This window comes from Marmota monax, unplaced genomic scaffold (assembly GCF_021218885.2).
Source record: "Marmota monax isolate L192 unplaced genomic scaffold, Marmota_monax_Labrador192_F-V1.1 WCK01_AAM20220418_F8-fsc00277, whole genome shotgun sequence".
NCBI lineage: Eukaryota > Metazoa > Chordata > Mammalia > Rodentia > Sciuridae > Marmota > Marmota monax.
Genome location: NW_026694513.1, coordinates 1,244,058 through 1,264,414, shown reverse-complemented (window position 1 = coordinate 1,264,414; position 20,357 = coordinate 1,244,058). Strand labels below are relative to the sequence as shown.

Below are 20,357 nucleotides of genomic sequence, written 5' to 3'. Positions count from 1 at the left end.
ACCCTGACCTCTGACACCACCACCTTTGTTGCTTTGAACTATGAGCCAACATCATATTTCTGAAATCACCTTCACCAAGGTCAAAGATCTTCACTCACACTTAACCCCTTTCCCCACCGTTCCTCTTTTCTTTTTGCTAAGTTAAAATAGACCTTAGGTGGGAAAACTGTGAAAAGGATCAGCTATGGTACCACTTAAGAAAAAGTTAACTTTGACCCACAATAACCAACTTCACACTATTTTTAGGAGACACAACCTAAAAACTTCAGATTCAAAATGTAATGACGCCATCGCTCACACTAAAATGATTCAGCAAAACAGAAAAACAAAACCCGCAAAGAAATAAAGTAAATGTGGCAAAACACTCATTGCTAACTATAAGCAATAGGAAGCTATGCAGGTGTTCACTGTACTATTCCTTGAATTTTCTGTAGGCAATAAACAAAAATGGATTTAATTGCTTCCCTACCTTCCCAGTTTCTAAATACACAAACAAAACCCAAAACAGGCATTATGCAGATCATTTCTTTCTCTATTTACATTTTAATTTTCCTTCAAATTTTTTTCTTTCTTTTTTTTTTTTAAATATTTATTTTTTAGTTTTCGGCAGACATCTTTGTTTTATGTGGTGCTAAGGATCAAACCCAGGCCGCACGCATGCCAGGCGAGTGCACTACTGCTTGAGCCACATCCCCAGCCCCATTTTTTTTTTTAATATTTATTTTTTAGTTTTCGGCAGACATCTTCAAGTTTTTTTCTATTTTTTAAAATTTCAGTTTATATTTAGTTTTTTTAATTTTTTACCAAAGGCTTTAAGTAAACTCAATTCAAATCTGCAATAACAACTTTCTCTGGATCTAGGTGTGTTGTTATTACAAATGGAGAAAGAAGCTGACTTGCAGGTAAATGACAGAGAATTTTTTCCCCCTGTACTGTTATTTGTTCAGGGTGTAAGAATCTGTTCATTTTAAATTTTTGTTGGGCTAGAGTGTAGATGGAATTAAAGCCCAAATCACTTTTTATTAATAGATAGGTTTAATCCCCAATGGTTAAGAACTAGACCCTAAGCTCCTAGCCCTGGTCACTGGGATGTTTTCCAAGTGACAGTGACTCAGAAGTGCCTATTGGTGATAGAAGCAATAAGTTAGAAGGAAATTAATTCTGAAATAATTCTTCCCCTGCTACCCAACCTCAGAACTGGCAGTTTTAACTTTACCCAGAAGAGACATGTAGCTACCAAAGGTAGTTACAAAAGTAGATTCCAAAATGAAGACACTTACTTCCCAGAGTTGACTCCTTTCATGTGATCTGTGTAAATATAGATATCAGGTATGAACTTGTTGAGGATGCCCCTTGCAGAATCCACGATCCTGTTTGCCATCTGAGGTGATACACGTACAGAGTACCTGCAATCTGGAGTTAAGGGTGTCATGTTCCTTGGGTTCCAGGATAGAAGAAAGTCAGTTCTAAAGCTGATAAAGTGTTTTGGAACTGTAATAACATACAGTTGTAACATAGTTTTCCAACTGTGTTTCATTGCTTAACTTTATAGTACCATAACTCAATTTTTTTCATTATAATTATAAAAGGCTTAATTGGTCAAAATTAAAAAACATAAATTCAGGGCTGGGGCTGTAGCTCAGTGGTAAAGCGTTTGCCTTGCATGCATGAGGCACTGTGTTCAATACTCAGTACCACATAAAAATAAGTAATTTTTATGTGGTATGTGGCTCAAGCGGTAGCGTGCTTGCTTGGCATGCGCGGGGCGCTAGGTTCAATTCTCAGCACCACATAAAAATAAAATAAAGATGTTGTATCCGCTGAGAACTAAAAATAAATAAATACTGAAAAATTCTTTTTCTCTCTCTCTCTTTAAAAAAAAAATAAGTAAAATAAAGGTCTATCATACCCAAAGGACTTAAAAACAGCATACTATAGGGACACAGCCACATCAATGTTTATAGCAGCACAATTCACAACAGCTAAAGTGTGGAGCCAATTTAGATGTCCTTCAGTGGATAAATGGATAAAAAAAAAATGTGGCATATATATATATACAATAGAATTTTACTCAGCATTAAAAAAGAACAAAATCATGGCATTTGCAGGTAAATGGGGGATGACATTGGAGAAGATAATGCTAAGTGAAGTTAGCCAATCCCAAAAAAAAAATGCTGAATGTTTTCTCTGATATAAGGAGGCTGACTCATAGTGGGGTAGGGAGGGGGAACATGGGAGGAATAGATGAATATAGGGAAGAGGGGTGGGAGGGAAAAGGAGGGAGCAGGGGATTAGCAAGGATGGTAGAATGTGATGGACATCATTATCCAAAGTACATGTATGAAGACACGAATTGGGTGTCAACATATTTTATATACAGAGATATGAAAAATTATGGTATATATGTGTATTAAGAATTGTAATGCAAAAAAGTACACGTATAAAGCATAAATTGGCATGAACAAACTTTATATACAGATATGAAAAATTGTGCTCTATATGTGTAATAAAAATTGCAATGCATTCCACTCCTGTGTGTATTTGAAAAAAAATAAATCAATAAAAGATTAAAAAATATCTATCAACAACTTATATAATATATATATATATATATATATATATATATTTTTTTTTAAATAAAAACATAAATTCAGAGACTGGAAAATATAAAACATGAGCTCTTCCATCCCTGCCCTCACCCTATTTTCTATTCACACCCCTCTATCTAGAAATGGCTCAACTCTAGGAGTGAAGACAATTGCCTCTCTGCAAGTTATGGGCCAGGTTCTCTTCAAGCTCAACACCTGAGAACACTTTTCTATTCTCTATCCATTCCCACTTCTGTAAGCAAGAAGTCTTTCTCTTAAGAACCTAAGGTCAGGACAGACACCACTCTGAGGCACACCAGGGCCAATTCCAACCCACCTCCTATATGCTGACAGGGAAAGCAAAAAATGTTTAATCAAAGAGCTAGATGAGTACTGTTTTTTTCAAACTTACAGATCCTATTGTTTCTATTATTTAAGAACTAATTATTCCATTTGTGTACGATACAGGCTCCTCCATCTGCTATGTTATGGTCAAAAATACTGATCCCTAGCACTTCCCAAAGGAGGCACCCCGAAAAGAAAGGAGGAAGATATTACTAAAGCAAGTAAAAGGCTGGTGTTTGAGGATGTGAAAACTGTTAGCTAAAATCAGACTTTATTACAGAGACTGGTTCTTCCCAACCCCACATGTCAAAAGTATTAAGCACTTTCAGGTGCAATATATGGTCAAAAGCTGACTGTATATGTAGGACTAAAGAAACTGAAAAATAATGTCACCTTCCCATCCTGATATGAACCACATGGCAAGTCCAGCACAAAAAGCAAGGTGCCATTCTTGCCTAGCTGTTCAAGAATTACTGTCAATAACACATTTAATTTTCATTTGAACTGTAAAAACAAAATGCTATACAAGGAACCTGACCTGGCGTTTACATCCCCCACCACCAACATCTGATTCATCCTGAACATTTTACTAACAGAGCAATCTCCCTTAGGCTGGTGAGTCTCCAAGTGATTCCTGACTCTTCAGGGTCCTTTGTAAGACTTTTCAATCTGCTCAGTATGTTCATCCCCAGCTTTGCACTATCACTCCCTACAACCCCCCATACACACATTCAAACTGTCCAAATTCTTCAGTGTGAACTGCCTTCTACCATTTTCCAGTCCAGAGTCCTCTCTCCTTCCCTCCCTCTCTCTCTCCTATAACCCTCCAGTCAGCACCCACCTGTGTTTTTCCCCTGAACTCACCATGTACCTCCTTTCACATGCACACATCTTGCTCTTGTTCTTCAGAAAGACCACATATTCCATAAGGCAGGAACTTTGATTCTGTATCCCTTACAACTCTCCAATACACTACTTTTGTACCCAGAAATACCCAATAAATATTTGACTAGACAAAAAGGACAAACCTGAAATGAGGAAAGAGCAAAGAAGGATTTTTCAATACACACACAGTTACATCACCCCTGCTCCTGTCCAGAACATACTTCTAACCGCAGACAGTTTAGACAAATTGTCCCAAGTCTCATACCCTTTGGACTGAGTGGGTGCCACCCTGAAGGCTTAAACCTACCTACCCTCCCCAGGACTGATGATGTATCCTAATACATAATCCACAGCACTCATGGCTCCCAACGTCTTTTTTTATTATTATTATTATTTTTATAGTTGTAGATGGACAGCATGCCTTTATTTTATTTGTTTATTTTTATGTGGTGCTGAGGATCAAACCCAGTGCCTCACATGTGCTAGGCAAGCGCTCTGCCACTGAGCTACAGTCCTAGCCCCATATCACCTTATTTTATGCTCACAGCAACCCTATGGCAAGGGCCATGATGCCTAGTTCTAGGGCTCACCTTAAGAAACAGAACTAAGACACTTGCTCAATATTAAACAGATCTGACTTCCAAAAAAATCTTCCTCTTACCCCTCCAAAAATATAGAAACCAGGATGATAAGAAGGGTGTGTTTTTTAAGTGAAAAGAGACGAACACGAACACTTTCTCAAGTGCCTTCCCTACAATCAAGGAAAGGAAAAAAAGATTACTCCACAAATTCCAATTCATTCCCAATTCATCTATAAGCTACTTCATTTAATTTTTATGTACCAAATCATGAGCTCTGGGACAACACGATAAAACTAAAACAGTGTTCCTTTCTCTCTTGCCTCACATCAGGCAGAGGGAGATCCACAGTGGGTGGCATTCAATAAAAGGTAACTACTGTCTATTCACAGTATTGGCAGGAATCAAACCAGCATCCTCTCAGGCCCTGGCTGGTTGGTCATCATTCTACAGAATGCAAGAGAAAAAAGATGCATTGGGAAGGAACTCAGTTAAAACCACAGCTCTCCCAACCACAGCTCTCCCAACTCAGCCCTCCTGTGAGCAAAACCAACAGCGAGCTCAGTCCTACAGCCAACCAGCCCTACAAGTAAACAAACCACAAAATTAAAGCTTTTTCCAAAAGCAGTTCTTTTTTCCCAGACTCCAAAACTGGCAAAGAAGATGATAATTCAAACCTACATTCCTTTGAGGTGTTTGTTAATGGGCAGTTCTGGAGACCAGTGGCTGGAATGTTTGATCCATAGACAGTAATCTGAGAAAGGGTGCTGTGTTGACTTTCCTGGGGAGTTGAGAGAAAGCCTCTACTAGTCAGAGATACATTGGGGATGGTTTAGGTATTCTTTATCTCCCTTAAGACAGAGACAAACATGAGACCTTGCAAGTGTTTTCTTGATTCTAAACAGGGAAGGTTCAAGGAACACTAACAGGAGAAGCCAGGGAAAAACAAATTTGCATCCAGGGGGGTGCCAGGGTTCTTCCGGCTTTTATGTTCTCTGTAAACCCTCGCGGCTTCCCACATCCCACCACCACCACCAAAGGAACACTTGCCAGGCTTTGAATACTCACAACAGAGAGCACAGGGGCACCCCAGTATGATGCCTCCATGAAACCTAAGGGATTATGACAAGACCATATCAAAACAAACAGAGCGCACTGCCGGAAATCACAGTTACGGACCACAGCCTGGATTCCAAGCAGAGTTCACTGCCACAATACAACATTAAGGAAACACGTCTCAAAAAAGGAAAAGCAACAAAACTCAAAATATTCCTGAAAGTGTATAGCATTTCATGTACAAGGCCATTTAACTACAGCATTTTGGACACCAATGAAAAATGCAAAACAATTCAAGGGCCGTAAATAAGATTTGACTTTTTGGAGTCCTTTATATGGCAGAATACATTGTGTTTATCAATAAGATCCATCTATAAGTGATTGACATGGATCAGTAGAAAAGGAATTTTTGGTTTTAAAAAACATGCATACCTAGCCAGGCACAGTGACACACGCCTGTTATCTTAGCAGCTTGGGAAGCAGAGGCAGGAGGATCAGCAAAAGTGAGGCACTAAGCAATTCAGTGAGACCCTGTCTCTAAATAAAATACAAAATAGGGCTAGATGTGGCTCAGTGGTTAAATGCTTCGGAGTTCAATCCCTGGGACCCAAAAACAAAAAACAAAGAAACACACACCTACTCACACTGTATTTCATTTCTTTTTTTTTTTTTTTAATTTTTTTATTGTTGGTTGTATTTCATTTCTTTATAACCTTCTCTATAGCCTTTTTTTTCCAGCTCCTCAGAATCCAAGAATATAAAAATTGAACAATCTTAGGAAATCACTCAACCAGTTTAACTATCAATCAAGTTGGGGGCTTCCAGGACAGGAACCATTTCTCCTCAATTTGCCCATGTTCTCACACATATAAGGTTTGGCCCTTAGGTGGTTCCCAGGACAGCCATGCAAAAACAGACAATAAACCAGTGAAATTCTGTTATATATTCCTCTGTTCTTTTTTATTTTTCCTTTTTTCCCATTTGTGGCACTGGGGAGTGAACAAACCGAGAGCCTTGGATATGTAGACTAGTGCCCTACCACTGAACTATACCAGCAGCCCTTTTTATTTTATTTTGAGATACGATCTTGATAAGTTGCCCAATCTGACCTTGAACTCATCATCTACCTCAGCTTCCCAGGTAACTGAAAGTATGAGCCCCCATCCTTGGCTATTCCTCTGCTCTTGATGATTCTTACAAAGAACTTCAGGCAGCACCACAAGTTTGATCGTTTAGGTAACAATTACTCTCTCCATCTTGTGGCTATGCAGCCCACCCTATTCCATGTCCTTCACCACTTTTTATTCAGGTTAATCAAGGCCTCTGAAAAGTTAATCCACACCATACCTCTTTTCCTCCAAGTAAGACCATCCCTGTTTCTCAGTAAAAATTCCTGAGAAATGCAAAACATTAAGCACACACCTTGCCCTGAGAAGCAGGCATCCTGGCCTACCTTCTTCCTCTACTTCCAGGAAAGTCACTGTCCAACTCATCCACCTCCTTTGCCTCCAACATCTAACTCTCTTGTCTGCACCTAGAATCTTAACTCTTTTAATAACTAAAACATCAAAACAGAATTCCCTAAACATAATTCCTACCCCTCCACACAGTATACATATCTACTTCTGTTACACGTGATCTTCAAATCTATTAAGATCTCCAATCCCTTGACTTCCTGCCTTCTCCAGGACAGTGAGTCCTGCTACCTTACTGAGTAAGTTGCATACTGGCAATTGTTTCAATGACGTAACTGTCCACACTCTACCTCTTTCCACCTGTCGTCCTGCACTGCTCACCCACCTGGTTAAGTGTATTCATCCCCTGGGTGAAAGTAATTGAGCCCTTGCAACCTGCCAGGCACTCTGCCAAGCACTTCCTATACAATATTGTATTTAATTCTTAATAATAAAACCAGAATGCTGTCCATCCCGTTTTCAAGTTGTAGAAAATAAGGCTCAGAAAGGTCAGCTAAGTTGCCCAGGGTCACACAGCAAGAAAACAAGAGAACCGGATCTAAATTCAGGTCTATCTTATTCCCACTCTGAATTATTGAAAGTACTAGCCTTCCTGCCTTCTCTACTCTTCCCTATAGGATGCCACCATGACAAAATTTCAACTTAAGCCGAGCCCTTATTGCTGTTCTTATCTTATTGCTGTTTATTATCTTCAGTTACTACATAACTGGAATAGCACACCTTTACCAACTTTTGTCACTCTCCTTGTCCTACCATGCTGCTCCTCTTATCTTCGATACCACCCTATCTCAATAAAAACTAAAAATTTGGGGCTGGGGATGTGGCTCAAGTGGTAGTGCGCTCGCCTGGCATGTGTGTGGCCCGGGTTCGATCCTCAGCACCACATACAAACAAAGATGTTGTGTCCACCGAAAACTAAAAAATAAATATTAAAATTCTCTCTCTCTCTCTCTCTCAAAAAAAAAAAAAAAACTAAAAATTCACCCCAATCCCCTTCTACTCACCTCCACACAGTTCTATCTTCAGCCATCCTTACTATATGCCTATAGACTTGAATCCCTCAAATAAGAGTAAAAATAACAGCAGCCACCATCTACCAGTAACTTACCTGTACCTCTTACTGTGTATCTCCTGCCTCATTTAACCTCACTGCAAACCCACGCAGTAGGCACAATAGCCCCACTGATATATGAGTCAACCAGGGCTTGAAGCCAAAGTGCTATCATCAGCAAACAACAAAACAGAATTACAACCCAGACCTGTCTTACTCCAGCCCCTGGCCTTTTACTCACACCTTGTTACCTTAATTCTTCAATCGCCCTCTTTCCTACTTACATCCACTTTATCCAATCTGCAAAACACTCAAATAATTACCAACATTTTCTTAAGAGGGAGGGCATTCTACACTCTCTCCTCATCAAGTTACCACCTCATCTTTTTTCCTCTTCTCTTACCTGTTAAGATTCTGAAGAGAGCATGGTAGCAAACGCCTGAAATCACATACTGAGGCCAAAGAATTGTAAGTTTGAAGGCAGCTTGCGGAACAAAGCAAAACCCAGTCTCACAATAAAATTTTTTAAAAAGGACTGGGGATGTAGCTCTGAGGTAGAGTGCTCTTGGGTTCAATCTCCAGTACCATGAAGTAAATAAGTTTCCGAAAAGAGAAGTTCCAACACATCACCATTTGGTGCGTGCACCACTTTCTGGAAATAGCTCTTCCCAAAGACCTCAGCTCTTTCCCCACCCTAACACAGTCTCTTCGGGGGCCTTTGCAGTGCTGACCTGGACTTCCCAAAGGCTGTACTCTCCTCTTTACTTTGCTTTTACTTTCCAGTTTTGGTGGCCTCTCAGAGTTCCACTCTCCTCTCCTCTCATTCTACCTGGTAACTGACTCCAAATCACTCTTTCTAGCCCCTCCTTGCCCAAGTTAGAGAGCTACATTTCTAATTTCCTTTTATACTTACCACCCTGTAGTACTCTTGAAGGACCCACAAACTCAACATGTATAAAACCAAACTCAATCCCACCTTCACCCAACTCCACCCCAAATTTTGTAGCTACTATCAGAACACACATATCTACTTGGGTGTCTCAGTGAGAAACATCAAAATCATCCTCAATAACTCCCTATTCCTCTGTCACTGACCAGGTCATCCCGCTGTCATACCCACACTGCCTCTACAGCCTCTCAATAGCACGTCTTACCTGTCCTCTGGCCACTACCCTCACTGCCTCTCTTTTAGGCCCAACAATAATCCCATTACCTTTGCCTCTAAGTGTTGCCATTAGGTGGTATTTTTAAAATCTGATTTTCAAAAATGTCCACAGTGAGCCAAAGTTCTTACATTATCACCAAAGGTGTTCTCTTGATATACAAATTCATTTCCCAGATGAAAGTCACTGATTTTCGAATAAAGGTCAACTCCTCAACATGCCCTTCAGCTATTTACTGACTCTTACCTGTCTTGAAGTCCTGTCTTCCCCATCATCTTCCCCATCAAATGCCACTGACTCACCTGACTGCCAGCCACACCACAGCCACACTGCCTTGCTTGTTATTCCCCTCTAAGAGGTGCACTGCTCTGTCTGAAGCACTCCCCCTTTCTATTTCCATTTCACAAGCCTCAGTCCTTCAGGGCTCTATTCGAATGGTCTCTCCTTTCTGTAGGAAAAAGAGGATTAAAGCCTGGGCTCCAGAGTTTAAATTCCAGCTCTGCGATTATTGGCCTTGTGATGGTATTAACAAATTCCTTAAGCTTCTGAAGCCTCAGTTTCCCCATCTGTAAAACAAGATGTGAGTAAACTCAGTTCTTCTTCTGAGTTTAAAAATAAGGTACATAAAATGATTGTCAAAATACACACAGTAAACACATAAATAGTAGATACTATTTATTATTCCAGCCCTCCTAAATCCTCTAGACAAAAGTGGCGAATCCCTACTCTCAATGCCCCAAACCCACTGCACACCCTCCTATATACCATTTTGCAAGTTATATTAGAACTATAAGGTTGTATCATTTGTTTCCTTTATCATATGATGAGCTCCTTTGAGGGAGGGAAGGGACTGCAGTTCATCTGTGACTCTCAAACCAAACCCTTAGGAGAAGACCTCATACCCCAGGGTCATATGCTTAAACATTAACTGAAAAAAATTGAACAAATCAATCTAGCATGGTGAGGCAGATAATAAAACATTGTATCTCAACTAACAAGTATGATTTAACTAAAATCTTTCCCTAGGCTGTTGCCTAAAATGTAAATAATCCTTGGAAGAAGTAAAGCTATTAGTAATTCTTATCTTAGTAAAGCAATAAAAAAAAAATAAGGAATCTAAACTCAAAGCAAAAGGATACGCCATTCCTCTGATACGTTTAATTTTTCCTGGATCTGTGAGCTGGATAGGCTTCAGGGCCTTCTTTACAGGACATGAGAAAATCACTTCACCTCCTCCCCCAGGGGGCATTCCTCGACGCACAATCTGCACAAAATGATGAAGAGTGATGAAGCAAGGATGCAGCAAAGCAGTGAATTACTCTGACACCTAATCCAGAGAGGTTTCATTTTTCCAGTAAGCTCTTCCTCAAGGCAGATGGTCCTTTCATATTCAATGTCAATCCCTTCAAAACCAACAATACCTTGTGTTACCTGCAAGAGGGTATGTGCTGTTGGCAGCATGTCCAAGTCCAAGTCAAAGTGGGCTTTGCTTCATCTATCTACAACCCTGGGTAGGTCATTTCATCAAAGTGACCTATTTTTTCTTCCCAGTTCATGAGCTGATCCCATTTCTTAGCTATCAAGAATCCCTTTCTTGGGCTGGAGATGTGGCTCAAGCGGTAGCGCGCTCGCCTGGCATGCGTGCGGCCTGAGTTCGATCCTCAGCACCACATACAAACAAAGATGTTGTGTCCGCCAAATACTAAAAAATAAATATTAAAAAAAAAAAGAATCCCTTTCTCTCCTATGCAAATACCTGATCTATTAAGCCCAAAAGAAATCATTATCCCTGTTTAAAAAGATCAATTTTAAAAAATAAATATGCTAAACAGCTTAAGATATCCAGTATCACCACATTAGATTGATATAACTCTTAAAGTTTGGATATACAGTATCTCCAAAAAAGATACTGCAAGAATATTAACAAGTAAAATGATTAGATTATGAGCACTGTAGGCTAATCAGTCCCTTCTAGTTTAAAGGGCCTGAGTGGGTGGTAACTATAGGCAGGTGGGGAGTGGCTGGAAGTGATGGATCACTGGGGGCATGCCCTGGATATGTTCATCTTCACTGTGGTCCCTTCCCCACTTTCCTCTGTCTGCTCCCTGGCTTCCATGAATGGGGCAGCTTCCCTGCATTGTGCCCTTCCAACATGATGTTCTGCCTCACTGTGCCCAGAGCAATGGACTTGGCCGACCATTGGCTAAACCTCTGAATCGTGAGCTAAAATAAACTTTTCCTCCTCTAAGTTGTTCTTGTAGAATATTTTGGTCATAAGCAACAAAAAGCTGACTAACACAAATTCCTTTAAATAGGAAACAGATTCTTAAATCACTTATACTATGTTTTAGAAATACTGAAAAATCTGAGGGACACTCACGTTGGGGGTTCCTGAACACAAACTATATCGAGATAAGACTGGCATTAGGAACAGAATCCTTACTGCTCTCCTAACTGCTATGGAGAGGGCTGTGTGAGGAGTATAGGAGTTAATACATGTAGAATGTTTACCACAGCACCTACCACAATGTACAACATGACTGTTGGACACTACTACCATTACTAGCAAGTCCCTTTCAGTTCAAACTTTATAGTGTTTGGTTCATAAGCCCTTTGGGACTTCTTAAAGATGATAACTTCAATTGTGACACACATACACACTGAGTCACAGAGCTCTTCCAAGCAACTGATAACATACATATAGCCAACAGTTCAATATATTCTTACCTTTAGTTCAAAGGATTCACCATCAATCCCAAACTGTTTCAACAGAGGGAGAGCTGTTGCCTTAAGAACATCAACCTATAAAGTATTTGAAGGGAAAAAAAGTTTAATTAAACTTTGGGCAGATAGGAAGAGTTCAAAAAACAGGCAAGGGTTAGCAACAAGGTAGGTGGTACAGTTTGGTGGAGAGAAAATGCTGGCCTACAACTGCTCTATCCAAGTTAAGTCTCTGATTTTGCAAATCACTGGGCTTCTCTGAGCTTTGCTTTCCTCACTGATGACATGGAGACCTACACCTACCTTGTAGTCTCCTTGAGCATTACATGCAATAGGCATGAAGAAACTGCAGGGCTCATAGAATAAACAAACTGGGATCTCTGCTCATTTTTACAGGTATACACACTGTGAAAGAAACTATCATTCTCTTTTAGTAATCTTTTTAATGTTTAGAGCTGGTGGCACTCAGAGTAAAAGCAAACCAAATGAACTATTCAATATTAACCTAAGAGTCCAGATGAAGGTGCTGATTCTACATGGGAGGGGAGAGTAGTGAGGGAATTATAGCCTCAAAACCCATGAGGCAACACAGACCCCAAATTACAATTATAAGACCATTCACAGTTAACGGCAAGACTTCTGCCAAGTGTTATTCTTATCTCTTCCCTATTCAGAGCTCTGAGGACTTCCTTATCAATTTGTGGATTTCTCATAGGATATCAGGATGGCATCCAAATTATGTATATCTAAAAATAAGCAAACGTTGCTCAATTGTAACATGGGCATTATATCTTGGCTATGAGGTATCCTCCAAAAGTTCCTGTGTTGATATTCAGAGGTGAAATGGATTATGAGAGCTGTATCCTAATCAGTGGACTGATCCATTTGATAAATTAAAAATACTGAGCAGTAACTATAGGCAAGTGGGTCATGACTAGAGGAAATAGGTCACTGGGAGCATACAGTAGAGATTTTATATTTTGTCCCTGGTTCCTTGCACACCCTCTGCTTCCTAGCCACCATAAGGTGATTAACTTTCTTCCCTCACACCCTTCTACCATGAAATCCTGCCTCACCTCAGGCCAAGAGCAACAGAGTTGGCCAAACATGAAATGAACCTCTGAAAATAATGTGCCAAAATAAACTTTTCCTCTTCTGAGTTGTTCTTGTAGGGTATTTTGGTTACAGCAACAAAAAAGACTACTAACATGATGGGAAAGAGAAACATTCCCTACTAGTTCCTAATGGAATCAGGGGCTGGGGATATAGCTCAGTTGATAGAGTGCTTGCCTCACATGCAGGAGGCCCTGGGTCCAATCCTCAGCACTACAGCGGGTGGGGAACCTCTAATAGAAACAGGTATTCCTCCTTGATCCTGAGAAGACTGACCCTATCAGGGGACAGCGAGGGAAGGTAGCACAAACAGAGGATATAGGAGAAAGCCCTAATCCTGGTCTTGGTTCTGCCTCTAATTAGCTCCACAGCCACAAATGAGAAAAATCACAACCATCTCAATTTCTTGTCTCTAGATAAGAACCTTATGCTGGTTCGTCTCCAAGCTGCTAACAATTTTCATAGGCTGATTTGACAGAATGATCTCCAAGGAGGCTTTATAGCAGAAGATAGGCTCTAACTAAATATCTGGGTATTAGAAAATTAACCAGAAGTAGAAATAACCTGTAAAGCCTGGGAATGTGTTCAGAATGGATCAGGTGTGGCAGGGGCAGTGACGAGGAAAACCTATTAAAGATTAGCTTATTTTAATTAAATATTAAAGCTAAACATACCCCAAAACGTAATTCAGTCATGCATCACTTAACAATAGGGATATTTTCTGAGAAACACGTCATTAGGTAATTTTGTCCCTGTGCAAACATCACAGAGTGTTCTTACCTACTTTTTTTTTTTTTTTTTGAGATGGGGGTGTTGCTAAGTTGCCCAGTTGCTCAATCCTCCCATTTCAGCCTCCAAGCGGCTGGGATTACAGATGCACACCACCCCTCCAGCTAAGTGTGCATATATAAATCTAGATGGTTCAGACAAGTACACTCCTAGGCTATACGGTATGGTTGATTTTTAAATCTGTCATTTTTATTTTTTGTTTAAACTTTTTTGTTCAAAACTAAAACACAGTCTGGGTGCAGTGGCGCACACCTGTAATCCCAGCAGCTCAGCAGGCTGAGACAGGAGGATCACAAGTTCAAAGACAGCCTCAGCAACTTGATGAGTCCCTGAGTAGCTTAGCAAGATGCTGTCTCAAAATGAAATATTAAAAAGGGCTGGGGATGTGGCTCAGTTGTTAAGCACCCCTGGGTTTAATCCCTGGTACAAGAAAAAAAAAAAAAAAACCCTAGGGCACAAACACATCAGCTTAGGTCTATGCAGGATCAAGATCATCAATATCGCTATCTTCTACCTCCAAATCTTGTCCCACAGGAAGGTTTTCAGGAGCAATAACATGCATGGAGTTGTCACCTCCTCTGAGAACAATGCCTTCTTCTGAAATTCCCTTCTGAAGGGGCCTTCGTGGGGTTGTTTTACAATTAGCTTTTTCATAAGTAGAAGGAATAAACTCTAAAATAACAAGAAAACTATAATAGAGTAAATACATATACCAATAACATTTATTTTTATCAAGTACTATGAACTGGATGAGCACAGTGGTTTACATCTGTAATCCCAGGCTGAGGCAGGAGGATCCCAAATTCAAGGCCAGTCTAGGCAATTTAGTGAGACCTCAGGAACTCAGTAGATCAGTGTCTCAAAATAAAAAATTAAAAGGGTTAGGAATCTAATTCAGTGATAACCTGTCCCTTGGGTTCAATTCCCAATCCCCAGAAAAAAGTATTATGTCCTGTACATAACTGTATATACTATGTTTTCATATAACTGGCAGCACAGTAGGCTTGTTTACACTAGCATCACATGTGACAGAAGCTTTGCACTATGACATAAGGACAGTTGTGGGGTATTTTGTTTTTGTTTTTTATCAGGGATTAATCCCAGGGGCACTTAACCACTAACCCATATCCACAGTCCTTTTTTGCATTCTATTTAGAGACAGGGTCTCCCTAAGCTGCTTAGAGCCTCGTTAAGTTACTGAGGCTGGCTTTGAACTTGTGATCTTCCTGCCTCCATCTGAGCCTCTAGGCTTACAGGTATGCACCACCACACTCAGCTAGATGCAACATTTCGACAGCTACGATGTCAATAGGTGACATCTTATGGGACCACTGGCATACACGTAGTCTATCATTGATGGAAACACTATTATGTGGCACATGACTATATACTCATATGAGATTGCCAGAACCCAGAAGAGTCTGTCTAGGATAGAATTAAGGGTGGCTGGGGAAAGGACGAAGCCAAATCTTAAAGACTTGGTAAATGCTAGGATACAGGTTACTCTGAAACTAGGCAGCCACCACCTCTCCTGGGGAAAAAAGGTAAGAAAGTAGAGCATCCTTTCTGGCTCATTCTACTTATACCCTAAGTTACAAAGGACAAAGTCAAATAAATTTATTTCCAAAGTCAGCCAGAAGCACAAGTGTAATTTCAAGTACTGTCCTGTCTCCTAATCACTCTCCACCAGACACACTTGGTATTGTGAGACAAGGGTTGGAAAGCTAAAGAGGGCTTAAGCCTCAATCTGCCTCTAACTAGCTGTGAAATCTGGGATACTTCCCTAAATCTCTGAAGCCTTAGTTTCTTCAGTATGAAATAAGAAGCTAGCCTGAACACTCTATTATCTTCTCCAGCTCTGCCTGTTCTAGCTAAAGCAGAATAAGGCCTGCAAGCTCTGCTTCAGGGAAACTGAGCTGTCCCTCTATGGTCAGAGAGAAAAGGCAAGGGTCTGACCTAAATGGTAACTCAGGGTACCTTTCTCAAAGGTCAACAACACTTCTCACTACCAAACCTCACTGCTCAATCTTAACCTGACTCCTGCAAACAGTAACTCTGGATCATTCCCAGCTACTTACAATTTGACTGCTGCTTGGTTTCTCCAAATTTCTTTTCTATTTCCAGCTACTTTTTTCTCTCTCATATCTTAAACACTCACTTCCCCTCACTCTTCTATTCTCAGTTCCTTGTTCCACAGGGCAAAAAACAATAAACAAACAAACAAAAAAAAAAACTATATGACTCACAAGTCTAATAAGGAAACTGAAATGAATAAGGAGGTCAACTGAGAATTGTATCCAGCTGGAAAGCTCATGTCTTACCAGAGGGCAGCTGCCACATAGCTCCAACTGATGGCCATCATGCAGGAACAGCCTTCCACTGCTCCTGCATTGCCCTACTCATGCAAAAGCTGGGATTTTGACATGAACAACAAAATCATTCTCTCTCTCTTACTCCCCTCCACCAACACACACACACACACCACTGCCATCATCACATTATATAGGCCAAAGCAAAGACAGCTATAGGACCAATTCAGCTAAAATGCTACTAGTGTTCAATCATAGCTGGTCAATCTCACTGACCAGATTTATCTCAGTAGGTAAGATCCTGAGGACCTGCTTTGAATTTCTAGACAGTGGTTTCTAACTGCCATATGGACATCCCCATGTGGTTATGCTGCCAAAAGCTCAGAGTACGGTAACAAAATCAAACACATCATCCATTATCCTACCACAATTTCCCCTTACTGTGTCAAACACTATCTAAACATTATCCTTAAAGTCAATCAGGGCAAAAAAAATTATGAAGTCACTTTTGGCCATTCCTCTCAGTCCATCTCCAAGTAGTTGTCAAGTCATGAAGTCACTCTTGCCATCATGCCCTTCTCCTTATTTTCTACTTCCAGCTTTATAAAGCCCAAGCTAGTCTATCACTTCTCCAATTCACTGTTCACTCAACATCCAGGATTATCCTCCAAAAAGCCATATTTAACGTGTTAAGAGGTAGGACCATGGAAGACCTAAAGATATGCAATCCTGTCTTCCTGTTTTCTATTGCTATAATAAAATGCCTGAGACCAATTAAAAAAAGAAAGAAAAAAAGTTGATTAAGTCATGAGGACACCACTTAGCAAATGGACTAAGGATATTATCACAGAAGTGGGCTTGTGAGAAAAGGATACATTTAGCCCAATTTTTCTGTGTTGCCATCTGATGCTTACACCACTTTATGATGCAAGACAAAGGCCCTCACCAGAAGCCAGCACCATGTTCTTGGACTTCCCAGCCTACAGAAATGTAAGAAATAAACCTCTGTTCTTTATAAATTATCCAGTCTAGGTATTATGTTACAGCAATGCAAAATGGACTAAGGTACTGACGATCAGCACTTTGCTTGTACCTCTATCAGGGACCAAGGGGATTCAGTCTTTTCATCTCCCTAGCCATGCGCACAGGTGTCTACCCCATGAGAATGAGAGCTCCCTGACAGCAGAGTCACTCATGGTATTCATACTTGCATGACGTGAGTAAATGGAGACAGGCTAAAGAAGTTACTCCTTACCTAGGATTAGGAGTATTTATTTTAACCTGGGCTAAGCCAAGTATATCAACCACCATCATTTAGTCGTGCTGCTGGCAAAAGGAGACAGTCCTGTCATATATGAAAATAGATTTGTTTTTAATATGCTGCATAAAAGAATTAAGTACCATTTCTGGGGAAGTTATCAATTACACTGAGAACAGCTTTTAAAAATAGTAATTATAGAAAAGGAGTACAAAATTGGGATACACAGCATTAAAGTCCCAAGTATACTTTAGAACCTTTCCCCATAATTTGACACACTTTGCCTCCTTACATCTCAAAATATAGATGCCTCCTCTCACACTTTGAACAAAAGGGCCCATTTCTTAGCATCTTCTTAAAAATGCAGATTTTCTTCTTGAAAATCTTCTCAAAATGCTTCTTGAAAAGCAATCACTTAAATTAAAATTCTTATCAGTTTATATAACATTCATTTACAGGTAAGAATTTCAGATCTTGCACTGTACACTGTATTTAGCATGCTAGAAAAAGAGTTTACACAGCTGAATTCTCAAGGATTGAGAAATAAGTCTTCCATTGCCTAAGAACACATTAACCCAGATACTAGAAGGTATTCTGGTGGATACCAGCCTCCAATTTGGAGCTCAATACACCACTAACTGGTCTTTTCCAGTTAGGAATGCTGCACACACTTCAGAGTTGGCCTTAGAAACTGCCCATTCAAGACTGTGGTCTATGTCTATAACAGTGAAGACAACTGTCAGGCCTCTTGGTCATCAGCTTTAACACCTTCTCTGGACAGTTAGGTATCCAAAAGCAGCAACTTTTCCCTCTGAGCACACTGGCATTAAGAGAGCTGTACTGATCAAAATGAAGGTTTCAATTGTATATCAAACTGTTCTCCCCACAAATGCAGAAAAACTAGAGAGTTTAGTAAGAAGTTTGCTAGTATCCACAAACTATCACACATTCCTTCCCTGACCTTATGCTTTTTTCTAAATCTGCAAATCTCTCAGATAAAGAAAGTTCCTGATTTTATGGTTGAAGACTGGATAAGTCAAGACTCTGCTGTGGCAATGCCAAGAGATTATTTTCTGCCTAAAACTTTGATCTGCTGCCCTCTAGCCTCAGCTCTCAGATGACCTTACAAAACTCCACTCTCATACACTTCAGCCAACAGAAGCATATTTCATGTCAAACACTATGAGACATCAAGCATCTGTTTTGAAGATTCCTAGACATAACAATGAAAGGCACCTTGATGAATGTTAGTAATCATCCTGAATGTGATGATCACAAGTTTTGGTTCATCTGCCTCCTGGAGTAAATTAACCACTAAATCTCAGATAAATAACAAAAAAAAAAAAAAAAAAACACTCAAAAATAGAAGTGTGCTTATGAGAAACTTTTTTCTTAGTAATTGAGTAATAATGAGAAACAAAAGAAAAATCACACCATGGTTTGACCTCAATACTCACCGAAGGGTCAACTTGGTCATTGGTCACTCCTCGCAGTACTATTTTTAATGGGTGCTTCATAAATGGTGCCAGGCAAAGAAGACCCTCCAGATAATAGCCAATGCCACGAAGGACACTACAGTCATGTTCCAAGGATCCACCATATAGGAGGCCAGGTTGATAATATAAGGTCGTTCCTTAAACCAGAGGAAAAAAAAATAACCAGATGCAGCAAGAACAAAACCAGTGTCACAAGACAACGAATGCAGTAAGTCCCAGGGGAAAACATGGCAAGGGCATCCAAGGGAGTTCAAAATGCCATTCCTGAGAGTCTGCACTTCACTCCAAAAGCTGAGTCACTACTGACAAAGCCTCTGTAACAATAATAAACTGTGAGTGTAATTTAATAAATAGTAATAAATTAAACCCTTCTCTAAGCCATCTGAGTTTCCAAAGTCATGGCAGGGCACACAAGAGGGCTCCTCATAGGCACCCTAGCCTCTTAGATGAACACTCTCAGACTGTGCTGACTGTAGGTTCATGAACAATAGCCTTAAATCATCACACCAGCAGCCAGTATCCTCTAGGCCCCTTGAAATGAGATTTCTCATACAGTTCATAAACCAAAAAAAGATGCCTAGAAAAGCAAGTACTTTGTGGCACTCAATGCCAAGAGTGGCAGCAATTTTAAATTAATACTAATAAATGGAACTATCCAAAATTATGTTATGGCTCTTGGTGAATACTCTTCTTCATTTTCTTTACTCATTTTTTCACATATATTTATATCATCCCCCAATTTTCTTACTAAATGTGATATCAGAGGAAAAACATTGTAAAACACCCTAGATGATTTGGGACAGTAGGGTAAACTAAGTACTTCTACTGCTCAAAATCTTTTGCAATGTCTTTTGGCACAATTTATCAAAAATAAATAAAGGAAAATAGCTCTTGAGAGTTTATAAAATAAAACACAAAAATCTAAATAATCACAATCATGATTATATTCTCAAAGTGACCAACACTTCTCAAAGGGTATGATTCTAGGTCATTTATCCTCAACAGTGTTAAGATCAAGAAGCCAGAGAAAGAGTATATAACCACAAAATCCTTCAATTCCACCTACTTATGCCAGAAATTAATCAAATGAGAAATTGACGAGACAAGGATGATGGCTTTTATTCTAATGGGGGATGAACAGGGTCACATAAATGTCTTTCCCAATTCCACTGTGGACATGACTAGAGAATAAAATTATCTGCCTTCTGAATCTCCAATAATTTTTTCATTGCTGAAAAAAATCTCCAGCAATTTCAAAGTAAACAAGGCAAGAAGACTGAGGGAATTACAGCTGGCAAAGAGCATCTAAACATTTCAGGTCTGAACCTTGTTCTCTGCCAGGTATGGGTAAATGCAGCTACAGATCAACATATCTCACATGGTACAAAGCCATGTATGAATCCAAGCTTGTCTTTCTTTAGAGAGTCAACATGGTGGTAACTGGGCATGGTGGCCAACACCTATAGTCCCAGCTATTCAGGAGGCTGAAGTAAAGATGACCTGAGCCCAAAAGTTCAAGTCCAGCCTGGG

General features: G+C 39.9%; 1 protein-coding gene across 4 annotated transcripts in view; it reads right to left on the bottom strand.

Moving 5' to 3' along the window:
- The window catches only part of Rcl1 (RNA terminal phosphate cyclase like 1), a 74,358-nt gene that overhangs the window by 18,834 nt on the left and 35,167 nt on the right, over positions 1 to 20,357 (bottom strand). For 2 of the 4 annotated variants that reach the window (XM_046420151.2, XM_058571448.1), the window contains exons 3-6: positions 18,789 to 18,964; positions 11,869 to 11,943; positions 10,281 to 10,405; positions 1,281 to 1,406 (exon numbers count right to left, since the gene is read on the bottom strand). In XM_046420151.2, the coding sequence (XP_046276107.1) occupies positions 1,281 to 1,406; positions 10,281 to 10,405; positions 11,869 to 11,943; positions 18,789 to 18,964 (502 nt within the window). Of the gene's footprint in view, positions 1 to 1,280; positions 1,437 to 3,774; positions 3,962 to 4,479; positions 4,497 to 10,280; positions 10,406 to 11,868; positions 11,944 to 18,788; positions 18,965 to 20,357 lie in introns of those variants that run through there. The other 2 variants (XM_046420152.2, XM_046420153.2) reach the window with 2 other exon arrangements.